Source organism: Ammodytes marinus (genome assembly GCF_949987685.1).
Source record: "Ammodytes marinus genome assembly, chromosome: 11".
NCBI lineage: Eukaryota > Metazoa > Chordata > Actinopteri > Uranoscopiformes > Ammodytidae > Ammodytes > Ammodytes marinus.
The window spans coordinates 3,517,599-3,537,598 of NC_137215.1; the positions used below are offsets into that span (position 1 = coordinate 3,517,599).

General features: G+C 37.1%; 3 protein-coding genes across 5 annotated transcripts in view; 1 reads left to right on the forward strand and 2 right to left on the reverse strand.

Moving 5' to 3' along the window:
- adam8a (ADAM metallopeptidase domain 8a) overlaps positions 1–5,248 on the reverse strand; it is a 23,558-nt gene extending 18,310 nt beyond the window's left edge. Inside the window, exons 1-7 of one of the 2 annotated variants that reach the window (XM_080036278.1) lie at positions 5,130–5,248; positions 4,924–5,033; positions 4,148–4,221; positions 3,533–3,614; positions 1,920–1,996; positions 825–1,053; positions 293–370 (exon numbers count right to left, since the gene is read on the reverse strand). In XM_080036278.1, the coding sequence (XP_079892404.1) occupies positions 293–370; positions 825–1,053; positions 1,920–1,996; positions 3,533–3,614; positions 4,148–4,221; positions 4,924–5,033; positions 5,130–5,181 (702 nt within the window). In that variant the 5' untranslated portion in view covers positions 5,182–5,248. Of the gene's footprint in view, positions 1–292; positions 374–824; positions 1,054–1,919; positions 1,997–3,532; positions 3,615–4,147; positions 4,222–4,923; positions 5,034–5,129 lie in introns of both variants that reach the window. The other variant, XM_080036277.1, reaches the window with a different exon arrangement.
- Positions 5,249–7,605: 2,357 nt separating this feature from the next.
- On the forward strand, positions 7,606–14,455 carry znf511 (zinc finger protein 511). Of its 2 annotated transcripts, none has more exons than XM_080036620.1 (6): positions 7,606–7,870; positions 8,898–8,971; positions 9,905–10,106; positions 11,478–11,602; positions 12,653–12,880; positions 14,221–14,455. In XM_080036620.1, exons 1-6 carry the CDS (start codon positions 7,679–7,681, stop codon positions 14,291–14,293), a joined length of 894 nt encoding a protein of 297 aa, XP_079892746.1. In that variant the 5' UTR covers positions 7,606–7,678; the 3' UTR covers positions 14,294–14,455. The 2 variants fall into 2 exon arrangements, with proteins under 2 accessions (XP_079892746.1, XP_079892747.1); XM_080036621.1 differs by having other exon boundaries at positions 11,484–11,602.
- A 634-nt stretch (positions 14,456–15,089) lies between these two features.
- msx3 (muscle segment homeobox 3) overlaps positions 15,090–20,000 on the reverse strand; it is a 6,102-nt gene continuing 1,191 nt past the window's right edge. Inside the window, exon 2 of the mRNA XM_080036548.1 lies at positions 15,090–17,182. Within this exon, the coding sequence (XP_079892674.1) occupies positions 16,758–17,182 (425 nt within the window). The 3' untranslated portion in view covers positions 15,090–16,757. The remainder of the gene's footprint in view (positions 17,183–20,000) is intronic.

The window sequence follows — 20,000 nt, forward strand, 5'->3', positions numbered from 1 at the left end:
TATAAATGAATGTTGGTTACATTCAAGAAGCCATCGCCAAACGTGTTGACACAAAGTTGATGAAGCCTATCAGCTCCACAAAACTCTCTCTGTATTTCTCAGTGTGGGGCTGATAGGCTTAATCAACTTTGTGTCAACTTGTTTGGCAATGGCTTGAATGAAACCGACATTCATTTATATGAAAAAGTTACGCACTGTAGCTTAAAGGGGAAAGCGCATCACCCATGACATGGTTTTTCACTTATATGCTGCAGCTATATACAATAAACAGAAGGAGAAAAGTGAATCAAACCTCTGAGTTATCGACCACCACCACTAGCTCCACAGTCCTTGGTTTCACTGTCCAGGCTTTAGACTGAGCCCGGCTGCTCTTCTGAGGGACATAGAAAAAATTTAAAATTAAAGATTGAAGACAAAACAAGATTTAAAGAGTGAATTCATGCATTTTTATATCTTTCCTTTGCAAAGTTAAAACTAAAATATGAACCACTATTAAAGGTGGAGTTAGCGATTCTGGAGAACGCTCTGTGTGTGTGTGTGTGTGTGTGTCCATGCTTTGTGTGTGTCTTCGCTGTGTGTTTGTGTGTGTCCATGCTTTGTGTGTGTGTGTGTGTGTGTCCATGTTTTGTGTGTGTCTGCTTGTCTGTGTGTGTGTGTGTCCATGCTTTGTGTGTGTCTTCGCTGTGTGTGTGTGTGTGTGTCTGTATGTGTCCGCACTCTCTGTGTGTCCACTCTGTGTGTGTGTCTGTGTGTGTGTGTGTGTGTGTGTGTGTGTGTGTGTGTCCGCGCTCTGTGTGTGTGTGTGTGTCTCTCTGTCTCTTTACCAGACTTCCCAGCTTGAACAGTCCAGCTGGGTTCCGCGCTCCGTGATCGTAGAATGTTGTTGTTGTGTTTCCGTGGAGACAGGCGCTCCTCTTCCTCCTCAGGTGTTTGTAGTTGTAAACAGCGTGCGGTGCGTTGTCATGCCGATCTGTGTTTACTGTATTTACGTCTACCTGTCCTTCTGTTAAAGGCTCAATCAGGTACATTTGCTCCCGGAGACGCACAAACCCCCTGTAGTAGTGAAAAATAATTTATTTTATTTTATTAAAGGTGCAGTGTGTAATATGACATCATCAAGAAAGTTCTACAAAGTTCTAGAATGCAACACTCCCTGGGTAACCCCAACCCTTTAGAATAATAACAGAAGCTACAGCGGCCTTCAAGGACAAGAACAATTCTAAATTCTAAACAATGCACCTGATGACATTCCAACTATGACACTTTCAAGATGGCGGCACTAGGCCTTGGTCCAAAATATGCAGAAATATGGACATATATGAGACCCTTTCTAAGGGAAAAAATAATAATTCAAAACATTTTTTTCAGCTATTATGCACTAAATTAAATGTACTTATGGATATTATAATTACTTTCTACAAAATCTGCTAGGAAATAAAACCCAAAATTCTACACACTGCAGGTTTAAAGTTACAGTGTGTAAGATAAGAATATTTAGCAGCATTTAGGGGCAAGGCAAGTTTATTTCTATAGCACAATTCAGACACAAGGCCATTCAAAGTGCTTTACAGGGGCAAGATTAAAATACATAATACACATTAGAAAAGCGAATGAATAGAAATAAAACAACAGGAGTGACATGTTAGAGTCGCCACAGCTACTTTCACACAAGTTTACAGGCCCTTTGTTGATCGGGTTACAGGTTTTCAGACAGAGAGCTACATGGATTCTTAATGGTCTTTATGAAGCAGGAAATGGGACTGACCCTCTATTTGGATTGGACACAAAACAAGTCTCAAAACATCATCACGGGGTTTAATTAAATTTGGCTTCTTCTTAGGAAAACAATAATTGCTTGGAATTAGACAGAGATAGAGATGGAGATACAGGGTGGATTTTCATTTATTTATTTTACTCACTTGATTCCCGAGCACAGTCCCACGCTTGCAGACGAGTCCTCCATCCCCGCAATGTGTCCGTGGTAGTAGCAGTGAACCTGAACGCACCACAGACATTTGATTTAATTTGATTTGATTGAAATTTATATTTCAAACATGTAAAAGAAAACAGATTATTAATTATCGTACAGAAAATAATGACGTTACACAAAATAGAAAGTATAATAAACTAGAGACATGGATGACAAACACTTGATAAACTGTAATAACATGTTGGAAAACACACACACACACACACACACACACACACACACACACACACACACACACACACACACACACACACACACACATACACACACACACACACACACACACACATACACAACAACTCAGATAGACAGACGGACGGACGGACGGACGGACGGACGGATAGATAGATAGATAGATAGATAGATAGATAGATAGATACATAGATATATAGCTAGGTGATAGATAGATAGATAGATAGATAGATAGATAGATAGATAGATAGATAGATAGATAGATAGATAGATAGATAGATAGATAGATAGATAGATAGATACATACATACATACATAGATACATAGATAGATTTATATATAGATAGATAGATAGATAGATAGATAGATAGATAGATAGATAGATAGATAGATAGATAGATAGATAGATATATAGATAGATAGATAGATAGATAGATAGATAGATAGATAGATAGATAGATAGATAGATAGATAGATAGATAGATAGATAGATAGATAGATAGATAGATAGATAGATAGATAGATAGATGTCTTCCACTAATTTTTCAATCCTGTAAAAACTGTGGTCTAACAGATATGTGTGTGTGTGTGTGTGTGTGTGTGTGTGTGTGTTTGTGTGTGTGTGTGTGTGTGTGTGTGTGTGTGTGTGTGTGTGTGTGTGTGTGTGTGTGTGTGTAACAGATATTAATACTGCAATGTTTGTGATATACGCTCAGATGAAATGACCATATATGTCAGTTCCTCTTCCACATCTGACTCAAGGAGGATTGCAAAATGTAGCGTCACTTCTCTCAATGAGGAACTATACCGTTGAGAAATGTTGGTTTATCATGATTTTATCGGATATTGTGAAATAGGAAAAAAATTCCTGGAATGTGTTGCATAAAATGTACATAACAGGACTTTTAATAGATAACAATTATGCAGATGGGACACGTCATTTATGATAACCAGAGGAAACATTTGAGTTTTTCATAAATATTAAAAAAATTCCTTGTATGAGGTTTAACTAACTTAAATATATATCACTTCATGATGCAAGATGAGCATGATTACATGTAAATGCTGGGGGAACTAGAGGTTAAAGGTGCTCCGAGGAACTCAGTTTGTGTTAATCCTTGCGCCCCCTTTGGACACAAGCGGTAGTGTTTTTACTACGCCAGCTGTTGTTCCTGGGTGAGCGTACCCATGACAAAGGCATTGAGAAAAACTATATAAAAATAGCATTCTTTGTACTGATGGGTCTCGTTTGCTGTTACATGTATTTCATGATCATCAGAGGAAAAATTTGACTGTTTCAGAAATATTTAAAAGTTCCTCGTAGCTCCTTTAATAAAGTAGTGAACTTACCCTGAAGTCATCCGGAGAAGTTGTGATTCTGTCGCCCTGATCAGAATAGTGTGTCACAGAAAAATGTTTCCCCACGAGATCTCTGCAAAGAACAACAGAGGATGTTTGTATTTATTTCATTCATATTTACAGATATTTACAGAGAAGAGTAAGCACATTATAGTATACAGTATGTTAAAAAATTAATTATACTTGATTTATTATAGTAGCCTTTGTGTAAAAATAGCATTGACCTACATTTGTATAAGAGCTAAGACACACACACACACACACACACACACACACACACACACACACACACACACACACACACACACACACATGAATGAATTGAATGGAAGCAACATTTATTCATATGAAAAAGTTACTCACTATAGCTTTAAGATTTGCATGGAAGACAGTAATTCGTATTTTGTTACCAGAATTCAAACAGACAAAAAGTTACTTATAGTATACAGGTCTCTATGCCCACACACACATACAGCACACATACAGCACACACACACACACACACACACACACACACACACACACACACACACACACACACACACACACACACACACACACACACACACACACACACACACACACACGTCAAGTATAGTTTCTTACTTGTTCTTTTCCAGATGCAGTGTGTAATTGTGTCCGGATATTGTTAAGGAGTACTGGAGTACATCAGGGTAAGTCTATACACACGGATAGACAAGATAGAGAGATATGAATTTAAACATAAAACACACACACACACACACACACACACACACACACACACACACACACACACACACACACACGCGCGCAGACACATATACACAACAACACAGACATGCAGATAGATGGATGGATGGATGGATGGATGGATGGATGGATGGATGGATGGATGGATGGATAGATAGATAGATAGATAGATAGATAGATAGATAGATAGATAGATAGATAGATAGATAGATAGATAGATAGATAGATGGATAGATAGATGGATGGATGGATGGATGGATGGATGGATGGATGGATGGATGGATGGATGGATGGATGGATGGACGGACGGACGGATCGGATGGATAGATAGATAGATAGATAGATAGATAGATAGATAGATAGATAGATAGATAGATAGATAGATAGATAGATAGATAGAAGTTGACTTTAATGCAAGACCGTATTTATAAGCCTACTGTAATTTATAGTAAAATAATCAAAAAAACTGTTATAACCTATTTTGACAGGATATTTTTTTTTACATTTATATTTTTTTTGTACATGGGGAATCCCCAGCGGATTTGGTCCCCCCATTAGTCAACTCCAAGGCTACTGTCTTCTTTAGAATGTTAAAAACTATAAAATTAGCTTATAAAAATTAAATGAAATTGTAGCAGAGAGTGTGTTACCTGATGTGCAGCAGCGTCATGATTGACAGATGAATAGTTCAGTATTTGAGGTCTCACAGTTTGGTACTTTATCACATGTGGTAGAGACCGCACACTGCCGGCGTTTATCCCTGCGAGAAGTAATAAAGCGATTTTATGAGACCAAAATTGATTAAAAAAGTTATTAAAAAAGGCATTAAAGAAAGAGATAAAAAGTATCCAAGTACCCCATGTTGAAGAGAAGAATAAAATCCATATAAGAGATCCAGGATTTGGCATGTTGCTACCGGGCGGACTGTGTCATGGTGTGCCGGCCAGACTGAAAGAAAGAAATAGCCTCGGTTGGTTATCCGCCCCTCCTCTATCGCTGAGTGTAATATCCTGAAAATTACCATCTCTCTCTCTCTCTCTCTCTCTCTCTCTCTCTCTCTCTCTCTCACTCTCTCTCTCTCTTCCTCTCTCTCTCTCTCCCTCTCTTTCTTTCTCTCTCTCTCTCTCTCTCCCTCTCTTTCTTTCTCTCTCTCTCTCTCCCTCTCTCTCTCTCTCCCTCTCCCTCTCTCTCCCTCTCTTTCTTTCTCTCTCTCTCTCTCCCTCTCTCTCTCTCTCCCTCTCCCTCTCCCTCTCTCTCCCTCTCTTTCTTTCTCTCTCTCTCTCCCTCTCCCTCTCTCCCCCTCTCTTTCTTTCTCTCTCTCTCTCTCTCTCTCTCTCTCTCTCTCTCTCTCTCTCTCGCACACACACACACACACACACACACACACACACACACACACACACACACACACACACACACACACACACACACACACACACACACACACACACACACACACACACACACACACACACACACCACATGAGTCACAACCCGAGACCCGGTTTACGACATGATGGAGGAGAATTGAGTGAGCCAGCAGTGAGTTGCAGAGTTACAGGAAACTCTTTTTTTTTCTTCTTTTTTCAGTTGTATTCATTCCAATAACAATAGTCTGCGTTTACCATTCACTACTCATAGGTCACATTTCTCTATTACGAAAATAGGCTATTTTATCACCGAAGTAAAGATGCATATAGGTTAGTAACGGTAGCCTAATCTCAGTTACATTTTAGCAAAAAAAAAAGAAAAAAAAGGTGCAATGGTGCCATCTTGTGGTGGTGTGGTGGTACCGTCGGAAATTGCACTGAAAGGAAGTGACAAGGATTGTTATGTAGCCAACGTTTCATTCTACTATCTATGGTTTCATTCTGTATCATCATCATCTTTATTGTCAGACTCAAGGTCCATAAAAAGAACACACAAAACATAAAAAACATAAAAAACCCACCCCACAGATACACACATTTTCATAAAAGACATTCATACCAATACCTCCACATTGGTGACTGGTAACGAATTGTACTGTAGCTGGGATTAGTCAGCACAACAACAATGCAATTCTGTGACGTATTAATGAATAATTCGATAATGGTTCAAATGTGCAAAACTTTATAGCCCATTAGAGCGTGTAATGTTGTCTACTTGTTATGAATTATGTTAACTGTTTTGAGCACTGATTTATTTCCAGCAAAGAGTTTCAGGAAACTTAAAAATGTTCTTCTTTCAATTGTTTCCCCCATATTAACACTAGTCTGTGTGTACCATTCACTACTCATAGGTCACATTTATATGACGTATTTAAACTACATGATCAACGAAGTAATAGGCTATGTAACGGTAGAGTAATAATATCTGTTAAATTATACCACTAAAAAAAAAAGTGTAATTATAGGAAAAACAGCACAACACTGCCATCTTGTGGTGCAGCGATGGACAAGTCGTGTGAATGTCGATAGTTAGCCTGATATCGGTGTATGAATGTGTGTGTGAATGGTAACGTGGGAAAGGAAAACAGGTCTCCCTTGAAAAAGAGTCTTCGGTCTCAATGGGATATACCTGTATAAATAAAGGTTAAAAAAAATAAAAAAGTCAAGTCAACTTTATTTATACAGCACATTTATAACAGCCGAGGCGGACCAAAGTGCTGTACAGTAAAATAAGTCAAATACATTAACATCCAAAACATCATAAAGACACAAAAAAGCAAACATTTAAATAAAATAAAACACAAAACAATAGTAAAAGTTCTAGTAGACACTGCTGGGATAGAACAGGTAGCGTGGGATTTCAATGAAAGCATATACGTTTTATTCTGTGTATGTCCATGGGAAAACAATCATTTTATGATGGTTTAAATGTGAATACTTTATTAGGCTATATTAGCCCACTTGTTATGATTTTTTTATGCCAACTGTTTTGAGCACGGAATGGGATTTGTTAGTCCCTCGAATTTGGGAGATTACTTCTAATTTTGAATGTTATTTTGCAAGGTAATAGGCCTACCGCATTTTATATGAAGCCTATTATAGGCCTAAGAAATAATAATTATAAGAACTAGGTGGCATTTTAATTATTATTATTATTATTATTGTTATTATTATTATTATTATTATTATTATTATTATTATTATTATTATTATTATTATTATTATTATTATTATTATTATTATTATTATTATTATTATTATTATTATTATATTGTGGATGGATGTGACTTTTTCCAACTTTTTTGAGTCTGACCAGTTGGGGGCGACAACACTCTTTTTTTAAAGATGTCGTCATCATTTCGCGACTGCTAAAAACAAAACAAGAAGCGTCGACAGTTGGAGGGAGTTGATGGTTGATTCATGTTCACTTTTCCCTCAGAATAGTATGAAAACCTGCTGAAAACGCCTTTAAACGATGCTGCTACAGCCAGACCTGGTTCGCCTGTTGACCGAGGGGCCGGTGTTAGCGCTACAAAGCCCAGAGGAAGGCTGTCTTTCCGGGGATAACATTTTTGAAGAGCCGCGGCGAGACAGAAGTGAAGAGATTAACCCGCTCAGATTCACACCGCAACTACTCCGACTGCACAGAGACCACGAGCTCTTCGAGGTAACATAGCAACAACAAACTCAACCTTTCGACAATTTGTGACATATTATTTTATACAATTTATTTAGCTTAACTTTTTAATTCAGTGTGCTGTGTGCCTTGTTGTATGTAAGTTGAGGTGTTATTGTCATGTTTTCTTTGCCAACGATATTATAAATTAATTCCTTTTATAGCCAAATTAAAAAACACGGACTGAAAAAATGTCAACCTACTGTCCGTAACGTAGCAACAACACACAACTTTTCGATAATCAATTACATATTTTTTATACAATTTAGGTTAACTTTTTTAATTCAGTGTGCTGTGTGCCTTGTTATAAGTAAGTTGGGGTGTTATTGTCATGTTTTCTTTGCCAACGATATTATAAATTCATTCCTTTTTATAATTAAAAAACACTCAGAGAATTCAACCCACTGTCCGTAACATAGCAACAACAAATTCAACCTTTCGATAATTGTTGACGTATTATTTTTTATACAATTTAGGTAGATTTTTTTGATTCAGTGTGCTGTGTGCCTTGTTGTAGTAGGCTATGTAAGTGTTATTGTCATGTTTTCTTTGCCAACGATATTATAAATTAATTCCTTTTTATAATTAAAAAAACACTCAGAGAATTCAACCCACTGTCCGTAACATAGCAACAGCAAACTCAACCTTTCGATAATTGTTGACGTATTATTTTTTATACAATTTAGGTTAACTTTTTTTATTCAGTGTGTAAATTGAGGTGTTATTGTCATGTTTTCTTTGCCAACCGACGATATTGTAAATTAATTATTTTTATAATTTAAAAAACACACTAAAAAAATGTCAACCCACTGTCCGTAACATGGCAACAACATCCATTATTACTAATTATTTGAGCTTTAACGGTCGGTTGCCATGATGAAATGAAAGTAAATAAAAGGGACACACACACACACACACACACACACACACACACACACACACACACACACACACACACACACACACACACACACACACAGGTTTTCATCAACGTTGATCATGAACGTTGTGTTTACAGGATGGAGACGTTCAAAGACACATGTATCTACAAGACCTTTATGTTCCAGAGGCAGAAGAGAAGTCTACACTCAGGTATGAACTACAACTCTATCTATCTATCTATCTATCTATTCATCTATCTATCTATTCATCTATCTATCTATCTATCTATCTATCTATCTCTCTATCTCTCTATCTATCTATCTATCTATCTATCTATCTATCTATCTATCTATCTATCTATCTATCTATCTATCTGTCTGTCTGTCTGTCTGTCTGTCTGTCTGTCTGTCTGTCTGTCTGTCTGTCTGTCTGTCTGTCTGTCTGTCTAACTGTCAGTCTGTCTGTCTGTCTGTCTGTCTGTCTGTCTATCTATCTGTCTGTCTGTCTGTCTGTCTGTCTGTCTGTCTGTCTGTCTATCTATCTATCTATCTATCTATCTATCTATCTATCTATCTATCTATCTATCTATCTATCTATCTATCTATCTATCTATCTCTCTCTCTCTCTCTCTCTCTCTCTCTCTGTCTGTCTGTCTGTCTGTCTGTCTGTCTGTCTGTCTGTCTGTCTGTCTGTCTGTCTGTCTGTCTGTCTGTCTGTCTGTCTGTCTGTCTGTCTGTGCTACCTAACAAGTGACAAACAAAACTATGGAGAATTAAGCTCATTTGGATTAATCTTAAAAAACATTACAATCACATTATCATTATTGAAGTAGATTTAAAGAAGTTTAATAATTTGGCACACAGACACACATTATCAGCACAGTTTTAAGACAACAGTAAACAATTTTTTTTTTTTACGATATTTTTTTGGCATTTTTATGCTTTATTTATAGTGTAGAGACAGAGTTGAAATGGGGCAGAGAGGGGAGTGACATGCAGAGAACGACCGCGGGCTGGAATCGAACACGGGTCCGCTGCTGGCCGAGGCCCATGGGGGGGAGACACCCTACCAACTGAGCTAAGGGCGCCACGTAAACCAGTTTAACATCAGTGTCCTCTTGTCTTGTCTTTTGTCTGTCCCCAGTGTGTCAGCGTTTGCGTGTCACATCTCTGGCTGCAGTTCCTCGTTCCGCCTGTTGGAGGAGTATGAGCATCACTATAACTCTCTGCACAGACACAGCTGCAGCTGCTGCCGTCGCTCGTTGCCTAGCGCCCGGCTGCTGGACATACACATCCAGGAGTGGCACGACTCTCTCTTCACTATCCTGGCTCAGAGGCAGGACATGGTGAGGACCAGGGAATGAAGCAGATTGATGCTCATATGGTCTGGGAAAAAGTGAAATATTGGGGTGGTATAGGATGGCGGTGGCCGACCAGTAACCATGAGGTCTCTGGTTCCTCCTCCCAGTAACCATGAGGTCTCTGGTTCCTCCTCCCAGTAACCATGAGGTCTCTGGTTCCTCCTCCCAGTAACCATGAGGTCTCTGGTTCCTCCTCCCAGTAACCATGAGGTCTCTGGTTGGATCCCCGGCACCGGACAGGAGGGTGTTGGTATTAAAACTAGTGGTGGCTGCTATTACGTCTAAGAACTAAAGAAATAAAGCGGTAAGGTGTATTTAAAGGTGCTACGAGGAACTCTCAGTTTGGGTTAATCCTAGCGCCCCCTTAGGACAAAACCTGTAGTGTTTTTACTACACCAGCTGTTGTTCCTGGGTGAGCGTATACCCAAGACAAAGGCATTATGAAAAACTGTATAAAAATAGCATTCTTTGCACTGATGGTCTCGTTTGCTGTTACATGTCATTTATGATCATCAGAGGAAATAATATACTGTTTCAGAAATATTTTAAAGTTCCTCTTGGCGACTTAAAAGTAATTTTTTTTTCCAAACATTTGTTCGTAGCAACAGATGCTCAAATAAAGCACAATTGCATTTCAAACACTGTGTGATGTTACAATCATGCATTTGAAAATAAGATTTACAAAAGTTAAAATACAAAAATACTTAAAGGCCTACTTCACCGGTTTGAATATGAAGGTGTATTGAATTCTGAGATCCTATGTAGTATAAATGTGCGAAAAAAATTGAAATCGGTTCATCCTAGACTGAGAAAAGGCAGAAAGAGTGTTTTTTTTAACCCTATATTTCTCTTTCTCGTGACATCACAGAAAGAGAAATATAGGGTTAAAAAAAAACTTACTTTGTAAATATTACTGTGATGTCTTTTACTGTGACATCACAGTAATATTTACAAAGTACTTTTTTTTTATTTCTCTTTCTGTGATGTCACAAGAGAGAAATATAGGGTTAAAAAAACACTCTTTCTGCCTAGGATAGGATCTCAGAATTCAATACACCTTCATATTCAAACCGGTGAAGTAGGCCTTTAACCTAATGGATATTTGGATGTACTAATATATGTGTATATATTCACAAATGGATCATAATGATAACAGTGAAATATTTCAAATATACCGGCACTTTAAGAATACAAACACTCAAGCTTTGGGAGAACTTTCCCCCCTTGACATATCGGTGTATGAGTGTGTGTATGAATGGGTGAATGTGGTAAGAAATGTGAAGCGCTTTGGGGCTGAGAAAATTGGCTAAAAAGCGCTAGATAAGTCCATTTACCATTTCCCTCCCCATGTCTCAGTACCAGTGTCTGGTCGAAGGCTGTGGACTGAAGTTCAGCTCCAGTAAACACAGGAAAGATCATCTGGTGAAGATCCACAAATATCCTCCTGACTTCAGATTCGACAAACCCAAGAAGGACAAAGGGTGAGAGACTGTCCATACCGCACTCTGAACACTAGAGGGCAGCACAATACAATACAAGTTCAAATGCTACTCGGGTGTCAGTGAAGGACAGCCCATGTTGATTTCCTGCAAAGATGAAGCAATATTTCTATTATCACTCGGATATTTTATGGTCTTTTAAGTTAAGCGTGTGTGTGTGTGTGTCTGTGCGTTTGCGTATTTGTGTGTACAACTTTTGGTGAACTTTCCTTTTAAAAGCTAAGCTACAAAAAGTGCAAATCGTTTTTTTGACCCAACAATTATTTAGTTTTAATGCACGTTATTTCCTTGTTCCTATTTTTCAACAATTCTGGAAAAGAACGCTTGCTGGCAAAATTACTTTTGGTCAAAAACAGTGAATATGTCTGTGCTGGTAGCGGATCGTAAGGAGATATTCACTGATTCTGACAAAGTGATTTTGTTAACACATTTGAAAATCTCCTTGTAATGTGTATTCCTTTTTTTATTTTTTTTTATTCACGTATTTATTACATTTTCACAGACGGTTCCTACATGGTTACTAGGTCACAGGATACAGGAACACAGAACACAAATTCATACATGTCATAGATTCAACTGTAATGTGTATTCCTAATGTTTTATATGAAATAGATTCCATGCATACGGGTTTCTAGTCAAGAACAATTTGGAAACCCAATCATTTTGTCTTAGTTATTTATTTCACTTTTTTTCTGTATTCCTTGTCTGTTTATGTGAGGGAGGGGGAGAGGGGGGAGTGGGAGGGGAGAAGGGAGAAGGGGGAGGGGAGAGGGGAGGGGAGAGGGGGTTGGGTGTTGTGTATGTATTGTATGTGTTTACTTATTCAGTTTTTTTTGTCCATATGTAAAAAAACAAACATAAAACCACTAAAAAAAAATAAAAAAAAATAAAAATAATATGGAAACCCTTGTCCCTCGTTAGGCCTTTACTAAAAGTTACACATGAATGAAAATACAGAAGACATCAAATACAGGAGACGTGTGTATTCCTAATGTTGTCTTCTATCCTAATGTTGTGTATTTTTGTGGCTAGAACGCAGGACTTAAAGAAGCAGCAGCTTAAAGACTCCGCGGCCATGGACGTAGCTGAGGACGTGTGTGAGTCTGAGGGAGTGTGTGAGGTGATGTGTGACGCACCTGAACACACCGCGGTATCCATGGAGACGCACCTGTCAGAGGAACAAACCGCCGCTGATGACATCACCCAGTCTGTCTCTACCGAGGGAAACACAGAGACACACACACCACGGTACTCATACAGGTGGGTTTTATTATTTTTTTAGTTTGTTGTGACAAGAGCCTGAGCAGTTTATTTGCCGATAACGAACAGAATTTTGACAGTAAAAGTATATCTTTATCACAAACGTTTGACATTATTTAAAGCTGCAGTGTGTAGAATTTTGGGTTTTATTTCCTAGCAGATTTTGTAGAAAGTAATTATAATATCCATAAGTACATTTAATTTAGTGCATAATAGCTGAACATTTTTTTTTAATTATTTATTTTTCCCTTAGAAAGGGTCTCATATATGTCCATATTTCTGCATATTTTGGACCAAGGCCTAGTGCCGCCATCTTGAAAGTGTCATAGTTGGAATGTCATCAGGTGCATTGTTTAAAATTTAGAATTGTTCTTGTCCTTGAAGGCCAATGTAGCTTCTGTTATTATTCGAAAGGGTTGGGGTTACCCAGGGAGTGTTGCATTCTAGAACTTTGAAGAACTTTCTTGATGATGTCATATTACACACTGCACCTTTTAAGGGATTAAAAAAATATATATATTTATTTTTTTTAAATTTGAAATTAAAAAAATAATCACAATACAGGTTGGTCTTAAACTTACTTTGTACAGGTTGTAAAAATGCATTTTCGCCATGTTTTGAAGAATTTGTATCATAAATCAGACAGTTAACAACATATGAACAAATCCTTCTGTAATAACCTTCAGAATAGTGCTGAGAATGATTATGGAAAGTTAAGTTGATGTAAGTGATTTAGAAGTTGAGATTTTTGGTTCAGAGTATTGAAAATAAAAACTAATGTTGAGATAATGTCCGTTAAAGATGGTTGTATAGGAGAAATATGAGACCCAAACAGACAAGGTTTAGACAAACAAACACCTGAATGTAGATTTTGGACCTTTGATTTATACTAGTAAGAAAGAAGACATGTTATGGAAGTAAATTATCTAAAAAAAATATCCAAATTTGAATTAAAAAAAAAAAAAAAAAAATAGTGTATTTTTGCCTTTCCAGAGTATTAAAAGGATGGTTCATGCAATTATTTTTATGTAATTTGTTAAGCGAGATGTGCAGATAAATATTTGGAGGTCTAGCTAGTAATTTGAGATAAATACTAAATATCATATCTATCTATCTATCTATCTATCTATCTATCTATCTATCTATCTATCTATCTATCTATCTATCTATCTATCTATCTATCTATCTATCTATCTATCTATCTATCTATCTATCTATCTATCTATCTATCTATCTATCTATCTATCTATCTATCTATCTATCTATCTATCTATCTATCTATCTATCTATCTATTCATTCATTCATTCATTCATTCATTCCCCTTCTCCTCCTCTCTCAGGATTCCTACGAACGTTTGTTTCGGTCACGGCTCCGTCCGAGGCTTCAGAGGCCGCCGGGGGAGGAGGAAATGAAACACAAGAGAATTCTGTCCTTTTAACAATCCCTGCGTTCCAATCCCCATACCTCCCTACCATTTAGTACGCCAGAAAAAGATTTAGGATGTCCCAATACATGCACGTCAGTTGTAGTATGCTGAAAATACACTTGTCTTTATTCTTGACATTTCTCGACATCTTTCTTATCTGATTTTTTTTCTCTCCTGTCTGTGGCCCTAAAACTCTTCTGTACTTTAGTATGTAGTGAAGTAAAAAGAAAGAGTATGTGATTTGGAACGCAGGGATGTTTTAAAATCTATACAAATACTGTCATATGTGTCCTTTAAATAAAATTATTAAATTTTTTTTAATCATTGATGTGTTCAGGCTTTTGTTTATGTGATCGAGAATACCTTTGAGAATAGAAAAAACTTTATCGTCCTTACACAATTGACAACAATATTTAGGTGAGTTTTTCCTTAAGGTGCATAATAAAAATTAGTTGTTGTGACGCTCCTGACTTGTGTTATACTGCCGAAAAGTTCATCTAAATGCATGTTTTTCTTTTTTTTTTTTAAGATAATTTTTTTTGTATTTTTCTGCTTTATTAGACAGTTTTGGAGGGACAGAGGTGAAATGTGTCAGAGAGGGGAATGACATGCAGAGAATGACCGCGGGCTGGACTCTAACCCGGGTCTGCTGTGAAGAGGACTGAGACTCTATGTCTACATTATAGTCTATATTGTGGTTTCTGGAGTCAATGGAAGATTTTATGAAGAAAAAAAAACAAAAGGGAATGTCACAATTTACACAATAGATTTTTAATAATTATACAAAACATCTTTTCACCCATTAGATATAAAATATTCTGTACATTTCATGACTGCAACAATAGTGGATAGTAGTGAAACTGACTAAGGTCTCCGACTTTTTAAGAGCTCTTTGAGAAAAAAAAGAGTTCCCCTCTTGAGGTAATACAATCGCAATAGTAAATATCTCTATCATTTAGACGTTAGAAACAAACAGACACTGTGTGGATTACATTATTTTTTTGGGCACATGGAACCAAACGTATAAGACTAGAATATGTTTGTAAACCAAACTGTGGGCCCTGCTGCTGTAAACAACAACAGTGAAACAGTAACTTTTCAGGAAGCTTTCTAACTTCAAACAGTGTTCCAGGGATCACATTTTCCCTGTGAGGAAAGTTTGTTTATTCAGTTATGAGAATATACCTTAGAAAATGTTCACTTCTCTGACACATCCAAGTTACACATTGCACCTTTAAGACAGACATCACATATGGTCTGATGAATAGTCCCGGGACATGTAAGGCAATTTAACAGGCGACTGTGGCTCAGTTGGTAGAGCGGGTCGGCCGATGATCAAAGGGTTGGAGGTTCGATCCCCGCCCAGCCACCTGTGTCATGGTTGTTGTGTCCTTGGGCAAGACACTTCACCCACCTTGCCTCGTGTGAATGTCGATAGTTAGCCTGCTGCTATCGGTGTATGAATGTGTGTGTGAATGGTAACGTGGGAAAGGAAAACAGGTCTCCCTTGTAAAAGAGTCTTCTGTCTCAATGGGATTAACCTGTATAAATAAAGGTTAAAAAAAAAAAAAAACAGACAAGGATTTTACTGAATACACTGCAACAATTACCATATATGGGCAACAAATAATTTTCCGTAAAGTTGCCTGAATCTGAAATTATTATTGATAGAACAGTAATCAAAAATGAGCTGTTTGAGAGAATTAAAAAAAAAATATTCTTCTCCTATTATTATATGTTTCACTATAACGGAAAATATTCAGCATTAGATCTGGTGGACATGTTTGCAGTGTTGTGTGTGTGTGTGTGTGTGTGTGTGTGTGTGTGTTTGTGTGTGTGTGTGTGTGTTTGCAGTGTTGGTTATTATCCATATGATGAAGGCATTTTAGTTTCTAAGGCAGTTTCTTCAAAGGCAGCGAGGGTTAAGACAAGTAGTACATTCCATATGGTGAAAAGTCCTGGGAAGTGTAAGGCAGGCTGGGGTCCATTTAGTGTGTGTGTGTGTGTGTGTGTGTGTGTGTGTGTGTGTGTGTGTGTGTGTGTGTGTGTGTGTGTGTGTGTGTGTGTGTGTGTGTGTGTGTGTGTGTATGCGTTTGTTTATTTGTGTGTGTGTGTGGCTGTGAGTGTGTGTGGGTACAAAACAAATTTCGAAAAAAGTTCACTTCTCTGACACACCAAAAAGTTACACAGTGCACCTTTAAGACAAGTAGTACATCCCATACGGTCCTCTGTATAGTCCTGGTACATGTAAGGCAGGCTGTGGTACGTTTAATGTGTTTGTTTGTGTGTGTGTGTGTGTGTGTGTGTGTGTGTGTCTGTCTGTCTGTCTGCCCATGTGTATGTGTGTGTGTGTTTGTTTATGTGTGTGTGTGTGTGTGTGTGTGTGTGTGTGTGATTTTTTGTGTGTGTTTTTGTGTTCACTTCTCACACAAAAGTTACGCAGTGCACCTTTAAGACAGGTAGTACATCCCATACGGTCCTCTGTACAGTCCCGGTACATGTAAGGCTGGCCGCGGTGCATTCACTGCCCCGTACAGCGAGTGTGCTCCCATGGCTGATGGTGCGTTCAAGGGGAATGGGAAAGAAGCAAACGCAGCCGCCGGCAATAGCGTGTGTTTAGTGGCCATTTTAAATTTCTCCAAATCTGCCTCCTGTAGTCTCTTGGCTTTTGCCCGGCGGTTTTGAAACCATATTTTGACCTGCGTTTCTGTCAGGCTTAAAGAGTTTGAGAATTCGGCTCTCTCTGCGATGGATAGATATTGCTTCTGGCGGAATTTGCGCTCAAGAGAAAGCAGTTGGTTGGTGGTAAAGGGCGTCCTTGGTTTCCGGTTGTTCTTGTGTTTACGCAGGTTACAGTCTGCAGGGCTGGGCAGTCCTGGGAGAGGTAGAAAAAGTCATATTACAGTAATGCGAAAGAAAATATGGGCTTGAAATTACTTAAAGAATGATTTCAAGGGCTTTTAACATTATTAAACCTGCAGTGTGTAGAATTTGGGTTTTATTTCCTAGCAGATTTTGTAGAAAATAATTATAATATTCATAAGTACATTTCATTATTTAAATAAATAGTGCATAATAGCTGAATTTTTTTTTTTTTATTATTTTTCTTTTCCCTTAGTAAGGGTCTCATATATGTCCATATTTCTGCATATTTTGGACCAAGGCCTAGTGCCGCCATCTTGAAAGTGTCATAGTTGGAATGTCATCAGGTGCATTGTTTAAAATTTAGAATTGTTCTTGTCCTTGAAGGCCACTGTAGCTTCTGTTATTATTCGAAAGGGTTGGGGTTACCCAGGGAGCGTTGCATTCTAGAACTTTGTAGAACTTTCTTGATGATGTCATATTACACACTGCACCTTTTAAAGGTGCTACGAGGAACTTTTTAATATTTCTGAAACAGTCTATGTTTTCCTCTGATGATCATAAATGACATGTAACAGCAAACGAGACCATCAGTGCAAAGAATGCTGTTTTTATTTAGTTTTTCTTGATGCCTTTGTCTTGGTTATACGCTCACCCAGGAACAACAGCTGGCGTGGTAAAAACACTAAAATGGCACTCAGTTTTAGAAAAAGTCATATTAAAGTAGCTACGAGGAACTTTTTAATATTTCTGAAACAGCCTAATTTTTTTTCTCTGATGATCATAAAGGTAGGTAAGGTAGAAAAAGTCATATTAATGGAATGTCACATACTCATACATCTCTGGAAAAAATTAAGAGACCACTCCAAATGCTGATTTTATTCTATAAACTACTGACAACATTTCTACCAAATTCCGAGAAAAAAAATTGTCATCATCACGAGCATTTTCAATATGTTATGTAGAAATTTCCCAGGCACTCTGGAAGTTACTTGACTTACAGACTTCTCTAAATACTATTTTTAATCTATACTCTCTGCCTCCTACATTCACACCAGAATCACACAGGCATTAAGGAAGGAATCAGAAATGTGAAATGCATTTACTGGCAACAACAAAAGTTACGTGCCAGCAAAACACGCCACAGAGTTTATTGCAGAAACTAAAGAGTGAATTTCTTTTTAAAAACAAGAACAATAAGCACAACAGGTGGCAGCCGGACACATGCCCTGCGTTCCAATCCCCATACTTCCCTACTATTTAGTATGCCAGAAAAAGATTTAGGATGTCCCAATACATGTAGTATGCTGAAAATACATAAATGCCCCACTAACTCCAATAGCATTTTGGAGTATTCGTCTTTATTCTTGACATTTCTCGACATAATGAAAAAAAAACTTCCTTAACTGATTTTTGGCCCTAAAACCCTTCTGTACTTTAGTATGTAGTGTAGTAAAAAGAACGAGTATGTGATTTGGAACGCGAGGATTCTTTGCCTGGACATTCCCCTCACAGCGAGGAGGATGAAATGGTACAGGGCTCTATAGGGTTCAATATGAGACGCAATGGTAACATTTAAATTCATTCCTATTCCTATTATGGCCTAAAAATTTTTGTAGTTTCAGTTGTTAACTATACACACAAATTATAGAAAAGTTATTTAACTAATTGAATCACAAATATGAATGTTTGAATAATTTAGCTTCTGCAAAATGTAGTTAAACGTGTGGGTTCATTACATGGAGTTCACAACAGTGACTAAACAGCTCTGGAAAAAATTAAGAGACCACTCCAAATGTTCAGTGTCTCTCGTTTTACTATTTAGAGGCATATGTTTGAGTAGAATGAACATTTTGGTTTCACAATATAAACTACTGACAACATTTCTACCAAATTCCAATACATTTTTTGTCATCAAGAGCATTTTCAATAAGTTATGTAGAGATGAAGATTTAAGAAAAATCCAGATTGGTCTCTTAATTTTTTCCAGAGCTGTATCTACTGGTGATTTAGTTTTTTTGCCTGTTTGAATTTGGCAGCAAATATCAAACAGAATATAAAAATGAAAAAAGTTTTTAAATCCCTCTCTATGATCTCTTTATATATTTTTAATGTTAATTTTGTACATTGAACATGCAAGGTTAAATTTTTAAGATTTTATTTTATTATTGTGTCACACATAAATAATCTGCCCAGCCTAAAAAAAAGCTTAGAATACACTGTTAACTTATTAACACACAAAGACCAGAACCCAAAAGTAGACTGGACCATCATTAGTGGTCCAGTCTAAAATATTTCAGATTTTGAACTAACATTTAATTGATCAGAGGAATTCTCAGAATTTAAGGCGGAACCCTGCTGGAAAAAAACGTGTTTTTAAGCACTGGTCAATCTTTATTTTTCTGTGTGTTTGTTGATTTGTTTACAAGTTGCCTTTAGTCATTGATAAATTTTCTTCTTAAAAACACACCAAAAGGCATTAAGACCTGTACATACATGGTAGTATTTTCTTTTTATTTAATTTTTTTTTCATAGTATTTTTTAAATTATAAAATTAAAAATTAATTTTATTCATAAAATTTTAAAAAGTCTATGTAACAACTTCCGATAGCCTACAAATATTTTGTAAAAAGGAAAAAAATAAAAAGTTTAACTCTGGCTTCATCCAACATCTACAAAATGTCCACAGAATTAGTTAAATATTGCCAAATTTGCACATTCACCCAAACATTTCTGAAAAAGTTGTAGTACAAAATAAGTATTGTTTTAATGTCAGTTATCAACTGGCCAAAAATTCATGATGATATTTATAATCCTGGGGGCGCCTTTAG